Source organism: Pongo abelii, chromosome 1, assembly GCF_028885655.2.
Source record: "Pongo abelii isolate AG06213 chromosome 1, NHGRI_mPonAbe1-v2.0_pri, whole genome shotgun sequence".
Taxonomy (NCBI): domain Eukaryota; kingdom Metazoa; phylum Chordata; class Mammalia; order Primates; family Hominidae; genus Pongo; species Pongo abelii.
The window spans coordinates 225,778,749-225,795,170 of record NC_071985.2 but is presented as its reverse complement, the minus strand read 5'-3'; the positions used below and the strand labels follow the sequence as shown (position 1 = coordinate 225,795,170).

At 42.0% G+C, this 16,422-nt stretch overlaps 1 protein-coding gene across 25 annotated transcripts in view; it reads right to left on the bottom strand.

Moving 5' to 3' along the window:
- RERE (arginine-glutamic acid dipeptide repeats) overlaps positions 1-16,422 on the bottom strand; it is a 466,431-nt gene that overhangs the window by 98,816 nt on the left and 351,193 nt on the right. For all 25 annotated transcript variants that reach the window (XM_054556896.2, XM_054556977.2, XM_054556960.2 and 22 more), the window contains one exon: positions 12,952-13,050. In XM_054556896.2, coding sequence (XP_054412871.1) covers positions 12,952-13,050 — 99 coding nt within the window. The remainder of the gene's footprint in view (positions 1-12,951; positions 13,051-16,422) is intronic.

The following is a 16,422-nucleotide window of genomic DNA, read 5'->3' as shown; positions in this document are numbered from 1 at the left end:
ATTTAATGAGGGAGACAAGCTACCAAGGTCAGATTGCTCTGGGGTCATAAACTTGGAAAGTGACTATGAAGCTGACAAAGAAGTTGGGCTGTCTCAAAGGACGATCTGAAAATAATTTTCTACTTTTGTTATTGCTAAAGTACTGGAGAATTTCATTTCCATGGACTGGACTGAGCGGTAGGATCCCAAAAATCCAGAGCCCACCCCACTCTTTAAGCTGCTCTGAGAATTGGAACAGCTCTGCCTGATGAAGTCAAGACTTCAACGTGGGAGAGATCACCACAGATCAGAGCTCCAGGTCTTCGCTAGGCAAAGCTCCTTTATTTCTTAGATTAATGTTAGGTGGGTTTTTGGTCCAGGTCAACCAGTTTCCCAAACCTTTGCTTATCCTTTGCTTATCAAGACCTCCTTAGGCCGGGCATGGCGGCTCACACCTGTAATCCCAGCATTCTGGGAGGCCAAGGTGGGCAGATCACTTGAGGTTAGGAGTTCAAGACCAGCCTGGCTAACATGGTGAAACCCTGTCTCTACTAAAAATACAAAAATTAGCTGGGCGTGGTGACACACGCCTGTAGTCCCAGCTACTAGGGAGGCTGAAGTGGGAGGATCACTTGAACCCAGGAGGCAGAGGTTGCAGTGAGCTGAGATCACACCATTGCACTGGTCCAGCCTGGGCAACAGAGCAAGACTCTGTCTCAAAAAAAAAAAAAAAAAAAAAAAAAAAACTTTTAAAATTCATTTTCTAAAATTCTCTTTGAAAACTGGATAACCAAGCTTACTTAGCTCTGTCACCCTAACTAATTAGAGGCCCTATCTGAAAAAAGAAAATGAGTAATACTTAGGATGAACATGTCTGTTTGGAAAGCAGTTTATTAGCAAATGTGTGACACCTCCACAGTTTTTAATATTAAACCACTGTTTTATATTAAACAGTGGTTTAATTCTGAGGTGCAGAGAAGACTCCAAGCTGCTGTTGAGGGGAGCACAAGGGACAGAAGAGCACAGAGCACGGCTGCGGTGATGGGCCATCCTTCCTCCTACTCTGGTGCAGTCTATGGTACTCATTAGCCTGCGTCTCTGCAGCCTAGGAGATTTGGTTTCATTACTGTCAATGGCAAAGCTTAGAAAAATAAAAGTATGATCAAAACTTACAAATCAGCTTCAAGGGAGATCCCAGAACTTTCAGTAACAAAAGGACACTGTGTGTGTGTGTATGCACACATGCATGTGTACACGTGTGTTTTCAAATTTCTTAAACAGGAATGACTCTGTTAGCTTTAGATAAATCATGTGGCCAATTTTTCACCTGGGAAGTGAAAGGATGGGGCAGGCAGCAGACCAAGACGGGCTTAATCCTGACCTCCTTTCAAACACAGCTGCTGGCACCTTGGAATTTTCCTCTTCCCTTTCCTTCTCCTTTTCCTATCATTTTTTAGATTAAAAAAAAAAACTTAAGACTTGCTGGGTGTGGTGGCTCATGCCTGTAATGCCAGCACTTTGGGAGGCCGAGGCAGGTGGATCACAAGGTCAGAAGTTCGAGGCCAGCCTGGCCAACATGGTGAAACCTCATCTCTATTAAAAATACAAAAATTGGCTGGGCGTGGTGGTGTGAGGATGTAATCCCAGCTACTTGGAAGGCTGGGGCGGGAGGATCGCTTGAACCTGGGAGGCGGAGGTTGCAGTGAGCCAAGATCGCACCACTGTACTCCAGCCTGGGCGACAGGGTAAGACTCTGTTTCAAACAAACAAACAAACAACAAAAAAAAAACCCCACAAAACTGAAGACTCAAGAAGGGGAGTGGGGAGATCATACTTTCTTGAGGCCACACAGGTGGCAGCCAATCTGAGTACTGATACCCGCACCTCTGACTCTCGGGCCAGTTTTCTCTCCACAAACCACCAGGCCTGTTTTTCCTGCTTTTGCCCACCAACCCACCCCAAAAATGAGTTTTCCATATAGGAAAGAGAAGAGCCTGGCTTATCTTCTTCAGGAGGTAACTGTGCCTTCCCTAGAGAGCTCAGGTGCCAGGACGTCAGCAGCCCTCAGACAGCAGAGCCAGGAGCGACACGGGGCAGTGGTGACGAAGCTGTTCAGGGCAACTCTGGGCATTCTCCTATTTTCAGAATAACAATCTTCCTGGTGTTCTTAGCAGCATGATTCCTTTTTTTATTTTTATTTTTTATTTTTTAGAGCCAGGGTATCGCTCTGTCACCCAGGCTGGAGTGCAGTGGCGAGATCACGAGGGAGCACGATTCCTGAACTGGGGGAACAGTGCTGGGTTGTGTGGGAAGGTGTATTAGAACAGCCAGATTCACCTGTGCTGCCCACTGAGCTCTTTCCTTCTCCATCACTCATTCTCCCATAATAGAACATCTCAACCACACGTATCATCAGTACACATCAGGTGATGTTGGCAATGAATGAGTTTTTTAAATTGGAATTTAGAAAATAAAACCACAAACTGGAAGGAGTTTGTTGCTCCTTCCAAAGAAAGCTACTGAGAGGAAAAGAACAGGGACACATCCAGTTAATTAACTCTCAAAGGAGAAGCGTCCCTAGACTGTGGCAGCTCAAGAGCTCAGCCAAAGAGGTCACTGCACTGCAGCAATGTGAGGTTTCTCTTCTGTTCCACCCACTCAAATGATATTTTCTGATTATCAATCCTGCTCCAGGTGCTGGGCCAGGTTCTGTGAATACAAAAGGAATTAAACTACAACCCTGCCCTCAAGACTTCCTAGTTTTGTGCGGAGGCACCTAAATGAACTTGTCATCCCAACCTGGTGCAGCAGGGCCTGCAAAATGCAGTGACGTCCAGGCCTTCATCAGTCATGGGCCACTCCTCATTCTAAAGTGCCTCGTGAGCACCCTAACCTCTCAGAAGAACGAGTGTTGGGGAAAGAAGAATATCAGAACACTACTAGGGAACGCTAAACTTGGCCCAGCATTCTAGTTAGTCACTGCACATAGCATCCATCCTCCAGACATTAAGAATAATCACCACAGGCCTAGAGCAAGCAAATGCCAGCTGACAAGGGAAGCTGGCCTCTTCTGTCAAACAGCAGTATTAGAGGGACTCTCCCCTGAGCTGAGTCTCAAAGCCAGGGTATTTAACTCAAGAAAGAAAGATTTTTGAGACGACTCTTTTCATTAGGTGGTATAATTCAGAGCATGACATCTGCAGTTTTAAGTTTTCCACAGTGTTCACTTCCTGAATTAAAATTTGTTAGGACAGGCTGATAACAAGAGTAATGACTACTCCAAGATAGAGGTACAGCAGGTACACTTTTCTTTCTAGGTATTTTCTTGCACCTACTCAGGAAAAACAGCTCCTCTCACAAATGCTGAATTTATAGTAAACATATATAGTAAATATTGTCTAAACCAGTTACAAAACAAAAACGCTTCAATCTTGACACAATGAGCAGCTGCAGAAGTCAGAGGAATGCATGACTCAGAGTCCTATATAACTGAAGGCGTAAAAACACTGTTATGAGAGATACGATGTTAGGAGAAAACAGAACAGCCCTCAAGAATTCCTCATTAATTTGATAATGTAATTTAACTGTGAGGTACAAAATAGAAGTGAACATCTCTGGTCTAAGATCCTGGTGGCCTTCTGACTTCATCTTCTCCATCCACTCCAGGGCATCTTTGCTCTTCCTGGAACACTCTCAGGCATGCTCCCACCTCAGGGCCTTTGCACTCAGTTTCCTTGGCCCAGAATTCTCTTCCCCTATGTATCTGCAAGGCTAGCTTCCTCACTTTTTAAGGTCTTTACTCAAAAGTGAACTCTCCGTGGCTACCTTAAGAAAAAGTTCAACCCCTCTACCTGGTATTTCATATCACTTTCCTGCTTTTAATTTTTTCAGGACTAATACACTATATATATATGTCACTTAGCAAAATTGTTTTAATCTATCCTCCTTCCCCACTACAATCTCAACTCTATGAAGGCAGATAATTTTGTCTGTTTTGTTCACTGCTGTATCACCTGGCAGAGTGTCAATGCTCTACCAATATTTCCAGAATGAAAGAATGAATGAATGAATGAATGAATTTCAACTAGTGAGCTAAAATCAGAACTGAATGAGAAACTTGGTAAGTAGGAAGGAATCATTCTATCTTCATGTTCACACAGAGTCAACATCACAGGAAGAGCAAAACCAACACCAAACTCCTCTGCAAGGAACGCAGATCCAGAGAGACAGATCCTGAGCCCCCATGCTCAGGTGGTGAGGCCAATATCAGGCACTGTCTTTCTCCCCTTATAACCACCAAACACATGCTGCTTCCTGATAGCTCAGTACTTTGCCTCGTAAATATGGAAAACACACTAGAATTCACCTATATAAAGGTACTTCGGAAAAATGCCTTAAGGCAAGGGCAAAAACAAAATCAAATCTAAGTGTCAATTAGTTGCACGCAGGGTGTTAGGAAAAGAATAACAAAACACTACTAGGGAAGATACAAAATAGGCTGGCACTCTAGTGAAGATGGCAATTAGGGGGCTACCAAGGCCATCACTACTTCTACCTAAGGGAGACTTACTTACTTACTTTATTTATTTATTTATTTTTTATTTATTTATTTATTTTTTTTTTTGAGACAGAGTCTTGCTCTGTCACCCAGACTGAGTGCAGTGGCACAATCTTGGCTCAATGCATCCTCTGCTTCCTGGGGAGGTGATTCTCCTGCCTCAGCCTTCCATGTAGCTGAGATTACAAGCACGCGCCACCATGCCCAGCTAATTTTTGTATCTTTAGTAGAGACAGTGTTTCGCTATGTTGGCCAGGCTGGTCTCGAACTCCTGACCTCACTTGATCTCCCTGCCTCCGCCTCCCAAAGTGCTGGGATTACAAGCATGAGCCTCTGCGCCTAGCCTAAGGGAGACTTTAGATTTAAGACAGAAGTATGCCAGGAGAGAGGAGGTAGCTTTAAATGAATGACTTCCTCTCATGGTAGGGTTCTCATTTTTCACTTCCTGTTTCCTTCTCCCAACATTCAATTCCAGTTACCAATGTAATATGTCTCACCTGTGAAAATGTAAGACTCCAATGTCACTATACGTAGAATGTTCTAAGCACACACATTAAAACTGACTCCAATTCTGTTGCTAAGAAACTGCACAAGAAAAGAGTTTTCCATCCTCTTCATTTATAAAATAACCACTCTATGAGAGAACAAATGCAATCTCTCAAGTCCCCTTGTGCCTTGTTCTCATTTTTTAAATGAACAGAGAAAGATGATAGACAGTGGCTGAAAGTGTATGCTACCTCCATTTTTTTACATGCCCTTGAAAACGAGATGGAAACATGGCTTCAATAACCCACTGCTCTAGTATTTATTAATCTTTCAAGCTGAAGACTCCCCCCATTACTGCCCTTACTCCCCGCTCAAGCAAAAATGAAAAATACACCCAAAAAGTGCTCTTAGATTTACAAAGATGATCCCAAGCAGCCAGCAGTAATTGAAGGTGTGCTTATATTCAATGTGGGGTTACTTTCCAGGTCTCTGTATAGCCCTAATGCCTAAACACAGACGTGTGCACATGCATGCGTGTGCACGCGCACACACACACACACACACACACACACGGCCCTAAAGAACAGCACAAGGTATGCTGGCTTTTATTTTTTTTAATCTAAAAGTAGGGCTGGGGATGATGAACTTAAAAAAAGTACTGGTTAAAGACAGTAAGAAAAGAATAATCTTGTTAAACACAAAGAGCAAAATGGGCATACTAACTTCTTTGGCCACAGCATAAAGAGGAAGCCTAGAAAGTAGTGAGCCATGGATGTGAATGGAAAGGTCACAGCTGAATCTGTACATTTATCCCACAGGTGACTTCTACTGACATGAACTACTGAAATATATTTTTGAAATATCTCTTACCTTCTGTAAAATGCTTGTCCTATTTCATTTACTAAAGGATTTTAAAAATACATTTCTCTTTAGAGCTTGTTAAACAGTAGTATCTTTCTGCAAACTAACTGACAGAATTGACTGCCTTACACCAACTTTTCTGTGCATATAATTGATTTTTAATTTGCTGTCTCATTTCCGAAAGGACTTGACAATAAATTCCACTCTATCCATACTATTGACTTCTTTAAGCAAGGGTTTGGTTCAAAGGCTGATGGGAATTAACCATAGGAAAAATAGTCCAATTTTATTAATAGTTGGAACTTCAGGCAAATCTCACTTGAATCTACATTTTTCTTTTTTAATATTAAGGGCTAATTCTTACTATAGGTCACATTAAGAATACATAATATGGAGTAATATGTACATATGTGTAATATATCAACATTTCTATTTCTCTTATTTTTCCTACTCTCATATATACAAATTTAGCTCTTCATAAGAAACAGTACCACTGTCATTTAAAACTGGAGGAAGGGTGGTTAGTAGAGAGGAGAACCTACTGTGATTCAATTTAAAATGTACTAAGTACCTACTATGTGACGCAGTAGATACATTGTATCTGTATTTTGGGTTAATGGCAAAGGTTCCAAATGAATTGTAAAAATTTTCAAGTTATAATTTCTTTAGAAAGATAATTTCAATGTTCTGACTCAACTCACATGTATGCAAACCTGTACACATACGTAAGTTGACAATGACATAAAACCACGTACGTACATAAACAAAGACCAGAAGAGAGCAAGAAGCCAGCAAATGAGACGATAAAGCCAGACACTGTGAGACGACGTGTTAGTGGTGAGGTTTTAAATTCCCTTTAATGATTTTAGGATGTTGTTCTAACAATAAAAAAAAAATCTGCACAAAATCCTAAAAAGAATAAGAAAGTGAAAAGGTTCATACTAGATGACCTACAAGACTCTCCTATCATCATTGTTGAATGACTACATAAAATGGTCAACAACTCTGGAAATTTTACCATTCCTAAAATAAGTATAACTAAGCCTTCCCCTATATTGTGGTTGTAAAATTTTAAAACAAAATCACCAAGATTATTAGTATCTGAAATCCATGTAACCATAACTACAAGCTCTGAGAGCCTCTCTCTCTCTTTGTCATTGTCCTCCTTGCTGTTTTCACCTCCACAACCTCCTGCTGCTATTGGACCTTAACTGGGATTTTGCTGTGAATTCCATTTTCCTCAGCTGCCACGCAAACAGTAAATAAAATTCATTGTATTTTTGCCCCACTAAGCAGCCCTGTCTTCTGGCACATTCAGATGCCTAGCTTGAAAAGAGTGAACAATGAAAACAATGTTTTCTCAAGCAGACATTCCAAAAAGGGCATAACAAAGGCATCTGGAGATGCTGCTGGGGAAAGACACCCTGCAAATAGTTGTGTGTATTCTGTGTAAGTAATTCCTTGACCGGCCGCACGGGTTCACTGGATTACAAATACTTAGAAAATTACTTTGCCATCTCATGTCAATTTTGAAAGAAGGATTTTCATTTATATTTATGATAGACTGAGCTTTAAATTGAAGGAAGATTTAGATGTTTTAAAATTTATGAGCTTGTAAATAAATCCATGTACATGGCCAATTAAGGTTTATCACTACCACAGATTAACTATCTTTGGATAAAAATTTCAGAGCTTATTTGTATCTAGGTTGTTCACCTCAATGTATTACATCAGAATTGATATAAAATATTTAATGGGTAGTGTATTTCAAGATAAAAGCTATAGTTATCCAAGATGAAATAAAAACACCCTGTAGTAACATGGTAAGCAACAGAACCTTCACTTTGTGCAACACCTGGATTGTTGCAGAAAGCTAATTCAACATGAAAATAATTTTAAAAACCAAAACACAGCTAAGTGGGTAGGAAGCAAAGAGTGAGATGCACAGCTCAGTGGAGCACCCAATCTTACAATCTTGCAAGTCAAACCAAACTCCACAAGGAAAATGCAGGCCCTGAATTTTAAAAAGAATTCAATTAGCATCCCCAGTATTTCCATAATCAACAGCTGAATGCTAATTAAGAGCACAGCATCAAGCGGCAACGGAATCCCAGTGCAATATGCACCAACACAACAGCAGCAAATGCTACCGTCAGCTCGCATGCATAAATAAACAGAATTAATAACCACCCAAGCATGGAAGGGTGACTTAATCTGTTTCGATTAGGTGCAGTTCAGCCTGGGGCCTTTATGTTATATTTGAATGTGTTCATCATGTTTAATTAAAAACCTAATAATCTAAGGTTTGTTTTGTTTGGGGTTTTTTTTTAATGTTTTAATCTGTATTTCCACCTCTTTATCTTCCTAAGTTCTACCAATCTGGATGACTTCCTGAAAAGGAACAGTATTTTTAGCATAATACATGTGAAATTGGTTAACCATCAATGTAACTCTCAGAGGCAGAAGGCAGCCATTTACTTTGGCTCCACCCTTGCCCATACCTTGGTATTTAAAGCTTCACAAACTGACCTAGCATTTCTTCCAAAATGCTTCTCTGATCTAACCAAGTTTACTTAGCCTGAAAGACACGACCCAGGTGTTGCTCGCAGACACTCGGCAAAAGCAAAATTAATTTGCAGTATCCGGTACAGAATTTGACAGAAACTGGCACATTTTGGCTTCAGTTCAAGATTTGAAGTGTCTCAGCTCCAAAGCAACTTCAATTAGGAACATCATACATGCACATTGTCAGAGAAATAAACTGAGAGTTTGAGATGAAAGGCCTCCTATTGTGTGATTCTGAGGTCTAAGATCTCCAGAACTCATGATTATCTGAAAGACCTAGGAAGAAGAGGTCAGGTGATAGGAGGAGGAGGAAGAGGAGAAGGAGGAGAAGGAAGAAGAAGAAGAAAGAGTTTAATGTGTGAGCTTTTTCCAAAAGTACTTTTATATTATTATTTTTTTTGGAGACAGAGTCTCGCTCTGTTGCCCAGGCTGAAGTGCAGTGCCATGATCACGGCTCACTGCAGCCTCGAACCCCTGGACTCAAGCGATTCTCCAACCTCAGCCTCCCAAGTAGCTGGGACTACAGGCACATGGCACCATGTTCAGCTATTTTATTATGTTTTTAATTTTTTGTGGAGACAAGGTCTTGCCGTGTTGACCAGGCTCCAAAAGTAAAATTTTTAAGGTTGGTTTCTGAGGCATGTAAAAGTTTTTCTCTTTAATGTGCTGATTCATAACTATTAACTATTACAAGTTTTAAAATGCTGGATTGAAGACACTCAATTATAGTGAAGAACTTTTTAAAAGGATTACCTCGAACAAAGAGTCATCAATATTCTTCAAGCCTCTCATATGAAGAGAAATTATCTTCATCATTAAGTCCTTACCCTTAACAAGTTTACAAACTCGGAGGACAATCAACTCAGAAATAAGACCGCAAGGAAATAAGACTGCAAGGAATGAAGAGCTGGGGATCAGAAGTCAGCACGAGCAGGCAGAGGATGAACTGCCAAGCGAGAGACGCGCAGAGGGGAGACAGTGCGAAGAGGGAGCACTGGCCGCGGAATGGGCCAGGAACGGAGCTGAGCCTGGAGAATGAGTAGGGTCTGCACTGGCATGAGAGGTTAGCTTCTTCATAGAGCAGCAGGCCTGCCAGGCCCAGGAGGTGCAGAGGCCCAGCCTGTCCGCTGCACAGCAGGGAACTCACACCTTCAGGTGCTTATTTCACCAACCCTCTCACAGAGCAGCTGCTTCAAAGCATTCATGTAAAAATGCCAAGGGAAACCCGTTCATCAAGACTGTTGTAGTCAGATCAGACAGTGGGTAGTTAGAACAAATTAATATGCCAGCGGCAGCAAAGTTTAATAATAAGTAGCCAGGCATTGTGGCTTGCCTGTAGTTCCAGCTGCTCCGAGGCGGATGTGGGAGGATCACTTGAGCCCAAGAGTTTGAGTCCAGCCTGGGCAACATAGCAAGACCCCCATCTCTTAAAAAACAGTAATGATAATAATAAAAATAATAATTAGGATGTTCTAAGTACACAGAAAACTGGGAGGAAAAAGGGGGAGGTAGGCCCATGTATTTATGTTAGCTGGGACACCTTTGTTTTGCTTATTCCTGTGATTCCTGAGGTGAGAAAATGTGGTAAATTCAACAGAAGGGGGCCACATGAACACAGCAGGTGTTTTTTCACAGCCAAAGCCAGGCCAGGGTCAAGAGGGGACTGCCTTGTTGCCACATAAATCTCTTCAAAGATTTGATTTGGATCCATTCACCAGAAGCTTCCTTCAACCTCTCAATTATTCAGTCAGTCTCTCTTCTTCACTGCTGAGGTTTTCAAAGTGAAGCTTCACTTCCTACACATAAGGGAACCATTTGATCCTGAGGCTCTGCAAGGGCTGGATGGCTGCCAAGACATTTTTCAAACCAAGAAGCAAACATGATAAAAATGACCCCAAACGGATACGGATGTATACAGTTAAGGATCACTATTCCATACTCAAAGTATTCACCACTTTGGAGTCCTGTTTTGTTTTTCAAAATAAACCAGGCTCTTTCTGATGTGCAAAACTTCCCTCTCAGCTCACGGCGACAAATCCCCAAGCAGCAGCAATGGGGAGACAATCAACAGCTGCCTGATGTTACAAGCAGGCACTGCAGAAAAAGGAAAGCAGCTTTCTCTTCAGCAGGAAGAGAGGACTTTGGCTGTGTATTTTTAAAATTCCAGAGGGAATGAAAGGTCACAAGAGAAACGAAAGAAGGGAGAGAGGAGAGCCATGGCTAGCGAGGGGCTGGGAGGCATGAGTGAGGAGTGGGGAGGGTGGGAGACACCAAGAAGAGGCAGAGAGGTGGGGAAGGAGAGAGGACGCCAAAGGGCCTGGAGACTGAAGAGAGAGATGGCCAGGAACTGAGGGAGAGGCAGAAGCAGAAGCAGCCGTGGATCGCAAGCTGACAAGGCCCTGAGGCCGCCTAGGCCAGGCTGAGGGGAGTGAAGGCAATCTCACAAAGGGTGGTTAAATGACCACAGTCTATACACTTGTTCCATCCTTTTCATCTCCTTATGTGTTTCTTCCACACAGGCTTTTCGCAGAATTTTAAAACCTTGTCAATCAGATCTCCTATCCACTCCTCACATAAAGAGGCTTACGGTAAAAAAACAGTATCATTATGACTTCTCAAAACTGAATTTAACGTTGTCTAAACATTTTTAAATGTTTAAGATGTTTCTTTCTCTTTATTAATCACGTAAGATTTTTATGTTTTTGTTTGTTTGTTTTAAAACAGCTTCATGAACTCCATAAGTCTGATGAAGTTAAAGTCTTAAGGGACTATTCAACAAGCACTCCATTACCAAACCCTAGGGCCATTTCAGTGCGTCTCAGCTCCGCCTAGCTTTTCCCATTCCTCGGCCCTTGCCCACCCTCACCCACAGCCATTCTAGGAGCAAATTCTCTTTTCTCTGCCTTCAAGGTGCAGCCTGGATCTCGCTGCTTCTTATCACGACCACTGCTGCCACACCACCCAGCCACCAGTCCCAGCCTGATGTGCAGCAACCCCCAGAGACCACCGGACTCAGCAGCCAGAGTGAGCCCCACTGTCGGAGCAAGTCACTCCTCTGTTCAGAAGCTGCTCATGTGGGGCACATCACCACGCCCTGACGGCGGGCCAACAGGTCACACCTGATCTGCTCCCTCTGGGACACCCCTCCCACAAGCCCACCGCCCACCTCTCCTACCACTCCCCTCCTTGCTGTGCTGCAGAAACATTCCTGCCTACTTCTTGAACATGCCAAGCATGCTTTCACCTTAGGGCCCAGAATTCTCTAATATCCAAAAGGCTGCCTTCCTCACCTTACTAAGGTCTTATCTAAATGTTACTTACCAGGACTTTCCTGATCCTCCCTTAGCTAAGACAGTACCCCACCCAGCTGATTCTCCCTCATCACCCTATTCTGTATCTGCTTCACCACTCCCTGACACATACTCATTTACGAAGGTCTCCCCTCTTAAAACTTAAGACTCCCAAGGAGGGACAACACCTGGCACGCAAGCAGGCACTCAGTAAATATTGCTGAATCAATGAAAGAGCGGGATCAGGAAAGCACATACAATTTCTAAACATTCTTTCTTAGCATATTTTAAAATACAGGAGAGGAACTTGCAATCAATATGTGTATTAGTGCCAGCCTTCATTTAAATTTCATTCGACCTGAAAGGCAAATGTCAAGCGGTAACATTCATACTGAAGACTGTATTTCAAAAGCACAAAAAATCCGTAAGTCGTTTACAGCAATGCCTTTTACAAGTCACAAGATGGAGATGTAGCTTCATTAAAACTGTCTGCTGGATGGGAATCCATGGGTTTGCAAGGCTGTATTTGTGGGCGCATTTCTCTCTCCCCACTTCCTTCAACAGGCCACAGCAATACAATCAGTATGTAAAATCCAGTATATTTATTTCATCAACTCTCTGCTTCCCGCTTGTAATCAATGTCGTTTAGGAGGTCAGGGGTCTTACAAGCCCTATAAAAACAAGCCACCAAGCCAAGCATGGTGGAGCATGCCCACAGTCCCAGCTACTCAAGAAGCTGGGGCAAGAGGACTGATGGAGCCCAGGAGTTCAAAACAAGCCTGAGCAACACAGCAAGACCCCCTTCTCTAAAATAATTACGATTAAAAAAAAGACAAGTCACCAACCCTACTTTAGGTTATATGTCCACGGGTTTTAACATGCTGTGTCTTTAAATAGGGAGGTATCACAAGCTAGCTTGCACCAAAAACAAGTTCAAATTAACTTTTTTTAGGAGTAACTATCAATTTCTCCTTTCTTTCCATGAAAGTTGGACAATCTTTCCCATCATCTATGAAGCCTAATCTTAATAAAATCAAGTCTTTCTGTACAATTATGGGGCTGAAGGGCCCCATCCTCCTGCCTGGCGCCGCCACGGACAGCCATTCTGCATGACTGAAGCTTCTGCTTTCCCTGAGCAGCAGGGAGGTCACACACTGAGACGCCGGTGGCCCGATGCCCCAGAGCACAAGGCAAATGCTGGTTCCTGCTCACCACTTCGTCCTCGGTCCAGCACTTCTCGATGAGCTTGGGCACAGGCTTCTTCACCAGGCGCTGCAGGGCTTTGCCAGCATCGTAACCGCTTTCGTGCAGCTAAAACAACAACAATTTCAGTTAGCTAACTGCACCAAATAACAGACAGGACACAAATCAATCCAAGGCAAGCTCCTCATTGACTATCTCTCACAGAAGAGTCAGGAAAGGGGCACTGAGATTACATCATTTCAGTAGGCGCAGGAATTTGTTCTCATCCAAGACCACCCTATCCCAACCCCTATTCTACTCGCTCTGGGAGAGGGAGACAAGCAAGGCAGAAAATATTGTGGCAAAGATAGGAATAGGATTCCCCTATATTCCCATAAAGCAAACATTTAGGGAATGTTTGGCCCCGCCCAGTGCTCAGGACATTCCATGTAATCATTATCTTACCTAATCCTATGGGGAAAGTATTCTCTCATTTAATCTACAGTTTAGGAGCTATCATCGCCCTACCTCACAGATGAGGAAACTGAGGGACAGAAAGATAAAGTAAAGGTGTTCAACACACTCAGCCAGCAGGTGGTGAAGCCAAGACTCCAACCCAGCCAGGAGGACCCCCACTCTTGCCTCATTCTCCGCAAAGCAACGTAAAGTCACACTAGATTATGTTCTTTCTTTTTAGCATTTCTCAAGTTTTTCGACTGTGCTAATTTCACACAAAAACAAAATATTTAAAGTGCCTAAAATTTAAGAGCTTTTTAAAGAAAATAAGTCTGTAATAGTATGCTAGTTTTTCAGTACATATGAATAAAGATGCAGGTTTATCTACATATTCCCTTTAGGACCAGACTTGTTTCTTGTCAAAGCTAATCAACTTTTCTCACCCTGCGTCTTTTCAACCCTGTGTAGTGTCTGGCACCATGGACAGACACCTCCCCACCTCGCAAAGATACTCCAGACACTCCAAGTTTCTGAGTTCCAACTTGCAGATGATGTAGAGAAACAGCAGGTACAAAGATCCTCCTGCTCTATCTACCTCCCCATACTGTGGCTGTCACTCAGAATTCTCATTGGAAATCCACCTTTCCTTTATACATCTAGTCTTCTTACACAAAGATTGGTTTTGTCTGAGACTTGCATCTCCAGTGCTGAACACAGTCCATAGTATAAGGTAATACTCCAGAAAAACTTGCTAACTTCCTAAATAAAATACTAGGTTCTGAGACACAGCAGTGAACAACACAGAGATCCCTGTTCTCATGGAGTGGACGTTCTGATCTTTCACTCGTGCTTCAATCTCTTATTTTAACAATGAGGCAGCATTTGCCGAACATTCAGGACAAGTGAAGCTGAACATTCAAGACATGTAAAGAATAAACCTTAATAAGTCGCAGCCCTTATTTCCAGGAAACTTACAAATTGGTACAGATACAAAACATGCAAAATGATAAGATTAAGTAGGTTGTAATAATTACTCTCGCTTAGGTTTAGGCAAAGACCTGTGGAATCACAAGAGGAGACAGCCATGTGTTTCCTCTTTCTAACAGAAGACTCAGGAGGACATGCAGATGCCTTCCTGGCAACTGCTAGAGCCCCTGGGCTGGGCACACAGTAAGCTGGCAGTGGTAAATATTTGTTGAATGAAATCAATAAATAAATGCTGAAACACACACTGCAAGTCTCTCTTCCAACCATTTAACTGCTAACGAAAGGAATATCACAAACATTCATTTTCTTTTTTTTTGAGACGGAGTCTTGCTCTGTTGCCCAGGCTGGAGTGCAGTGGCGCGATCTCGGCTCACTACAAGCTCTGCCTCCCGGGTTCACGCCATTCTCCTGCCTCAGCTTCCCGAGTAAGTAGCTGGGACTACAGGCGCCCACCATGCCCGGCTTATTTTTTGTATTTTTAATAGAGATGGGGTTTCGCCGTGTTAACCAGAATGGTCTCGATCTCTTGACCTCGTGATCCACCCGCCTCGGCCTCCCAAAGTGTTGGGATTACAGGCATGAGCCACCGCACCCGACCCAAACATCCATTTTCAATGCTCACTCAGCAAAACACAAAGTATTAAAAATTTGAATTTCCAGAGCATTCTCACAGTTTAGAGGACACTAATTTATTTTAAATCAAGACTGGGAAGTCCAGGTTGTACATTAGCTATAACAATAAATCAACTATCTTAAAACAAAACAAAAGACCTACAACAATGATCAATGCTGGATCCCACTTGGGAGTGGTGGTGCAATGAATAAATATTAACTTATTTATTTTTATTATTATTTATAATTAGATTCATATTTATTATTATCATTAGACTCTTTTAAAAATAAAATACTACTATGATTTGCAAATGTTTGAAAACTATCCAATATAGCCTTCTTTCAGACATATAAAAAGATCTGAAACAAAGTCAGATTCTCATACTTTGCCTAATATCCAGAACAAGCAGACATTTGTCAAGTTCTATAATACAATGGGGATTTATAATCACAGGTCAACGTGGATTGGAACTGAATAAAAGGAAGAATTACATGCCTATTTAATGCAAAAAGCATACATTTTAGTGATAATTTGAAATCAAATGAAGTTGATCAAATCATAAATTTTTAATGAAAAGCTCATGGCAAAATTAACAACATTTATAAGAGGTAATTATACTGTATGGGGTAATTAATTATAAGAAAAGTGTGAGGCTATGCACAGTGGCTCACACCTGTAAGCTCAACACTTTGGGAGGCTGAGGTAGGAAGACTGAGTTCAGGAATTCAAGACTAACCTGGGCAACACAGTGAGACCTCATCTCTACTAAAAATTTAATAAATTAGCTGGGCGTGGTGGCATGTGCCTATAGTCCCAGCTGTAGTCCCAGCTACTCAGGAGGCTGAGGTGAAAGGATGGCTTGAGCCTGGGAGGTTAAGGCTGCAGTAGCCTTGATCACACCACTGCACTACAAGTCTGGGTGACAGAGTGAGACCCTGTCTCCAATAAAAAAAAAGAAAGAAAGAAAGAAAAAAGGGTAAGTAGGAAAAACTATGGACTTTGGAGTCAAACTGCCTGGATTCCAACTCTAGCTCTACTATTTACTAGGTATGTGACCTTGAAAGAGTTACTTGTCATTTTTGTGCCTTAATTTTGACATCTTTAAAAATGGATAAAATAATAACATCAACCTCCTAGGGGTAGAGGATAATATTAGAAAATATATGTTAACTACTTCTTTTAAAAAGAAAAAAAAAAAAATCGGCCTCAAGTTTGATCAACTTTCCAGATTACAGACTGGTCTTCTCAGAGACAAAAAATTTTGTTAAGCTATAAACAAACACCACTTATGTGTCACATAAAATTACCCACGTTAAATGAAATTTGATTAAAACTCTGGTATCACATACAGGAAAAAATTTGAATTTTAAAATCTTGGCTGGGCGTGGTGGCTCACGCCTGTAATCCCAGCACTCTGGGAGGCTGAGGTTGGTAGATCATGAAGT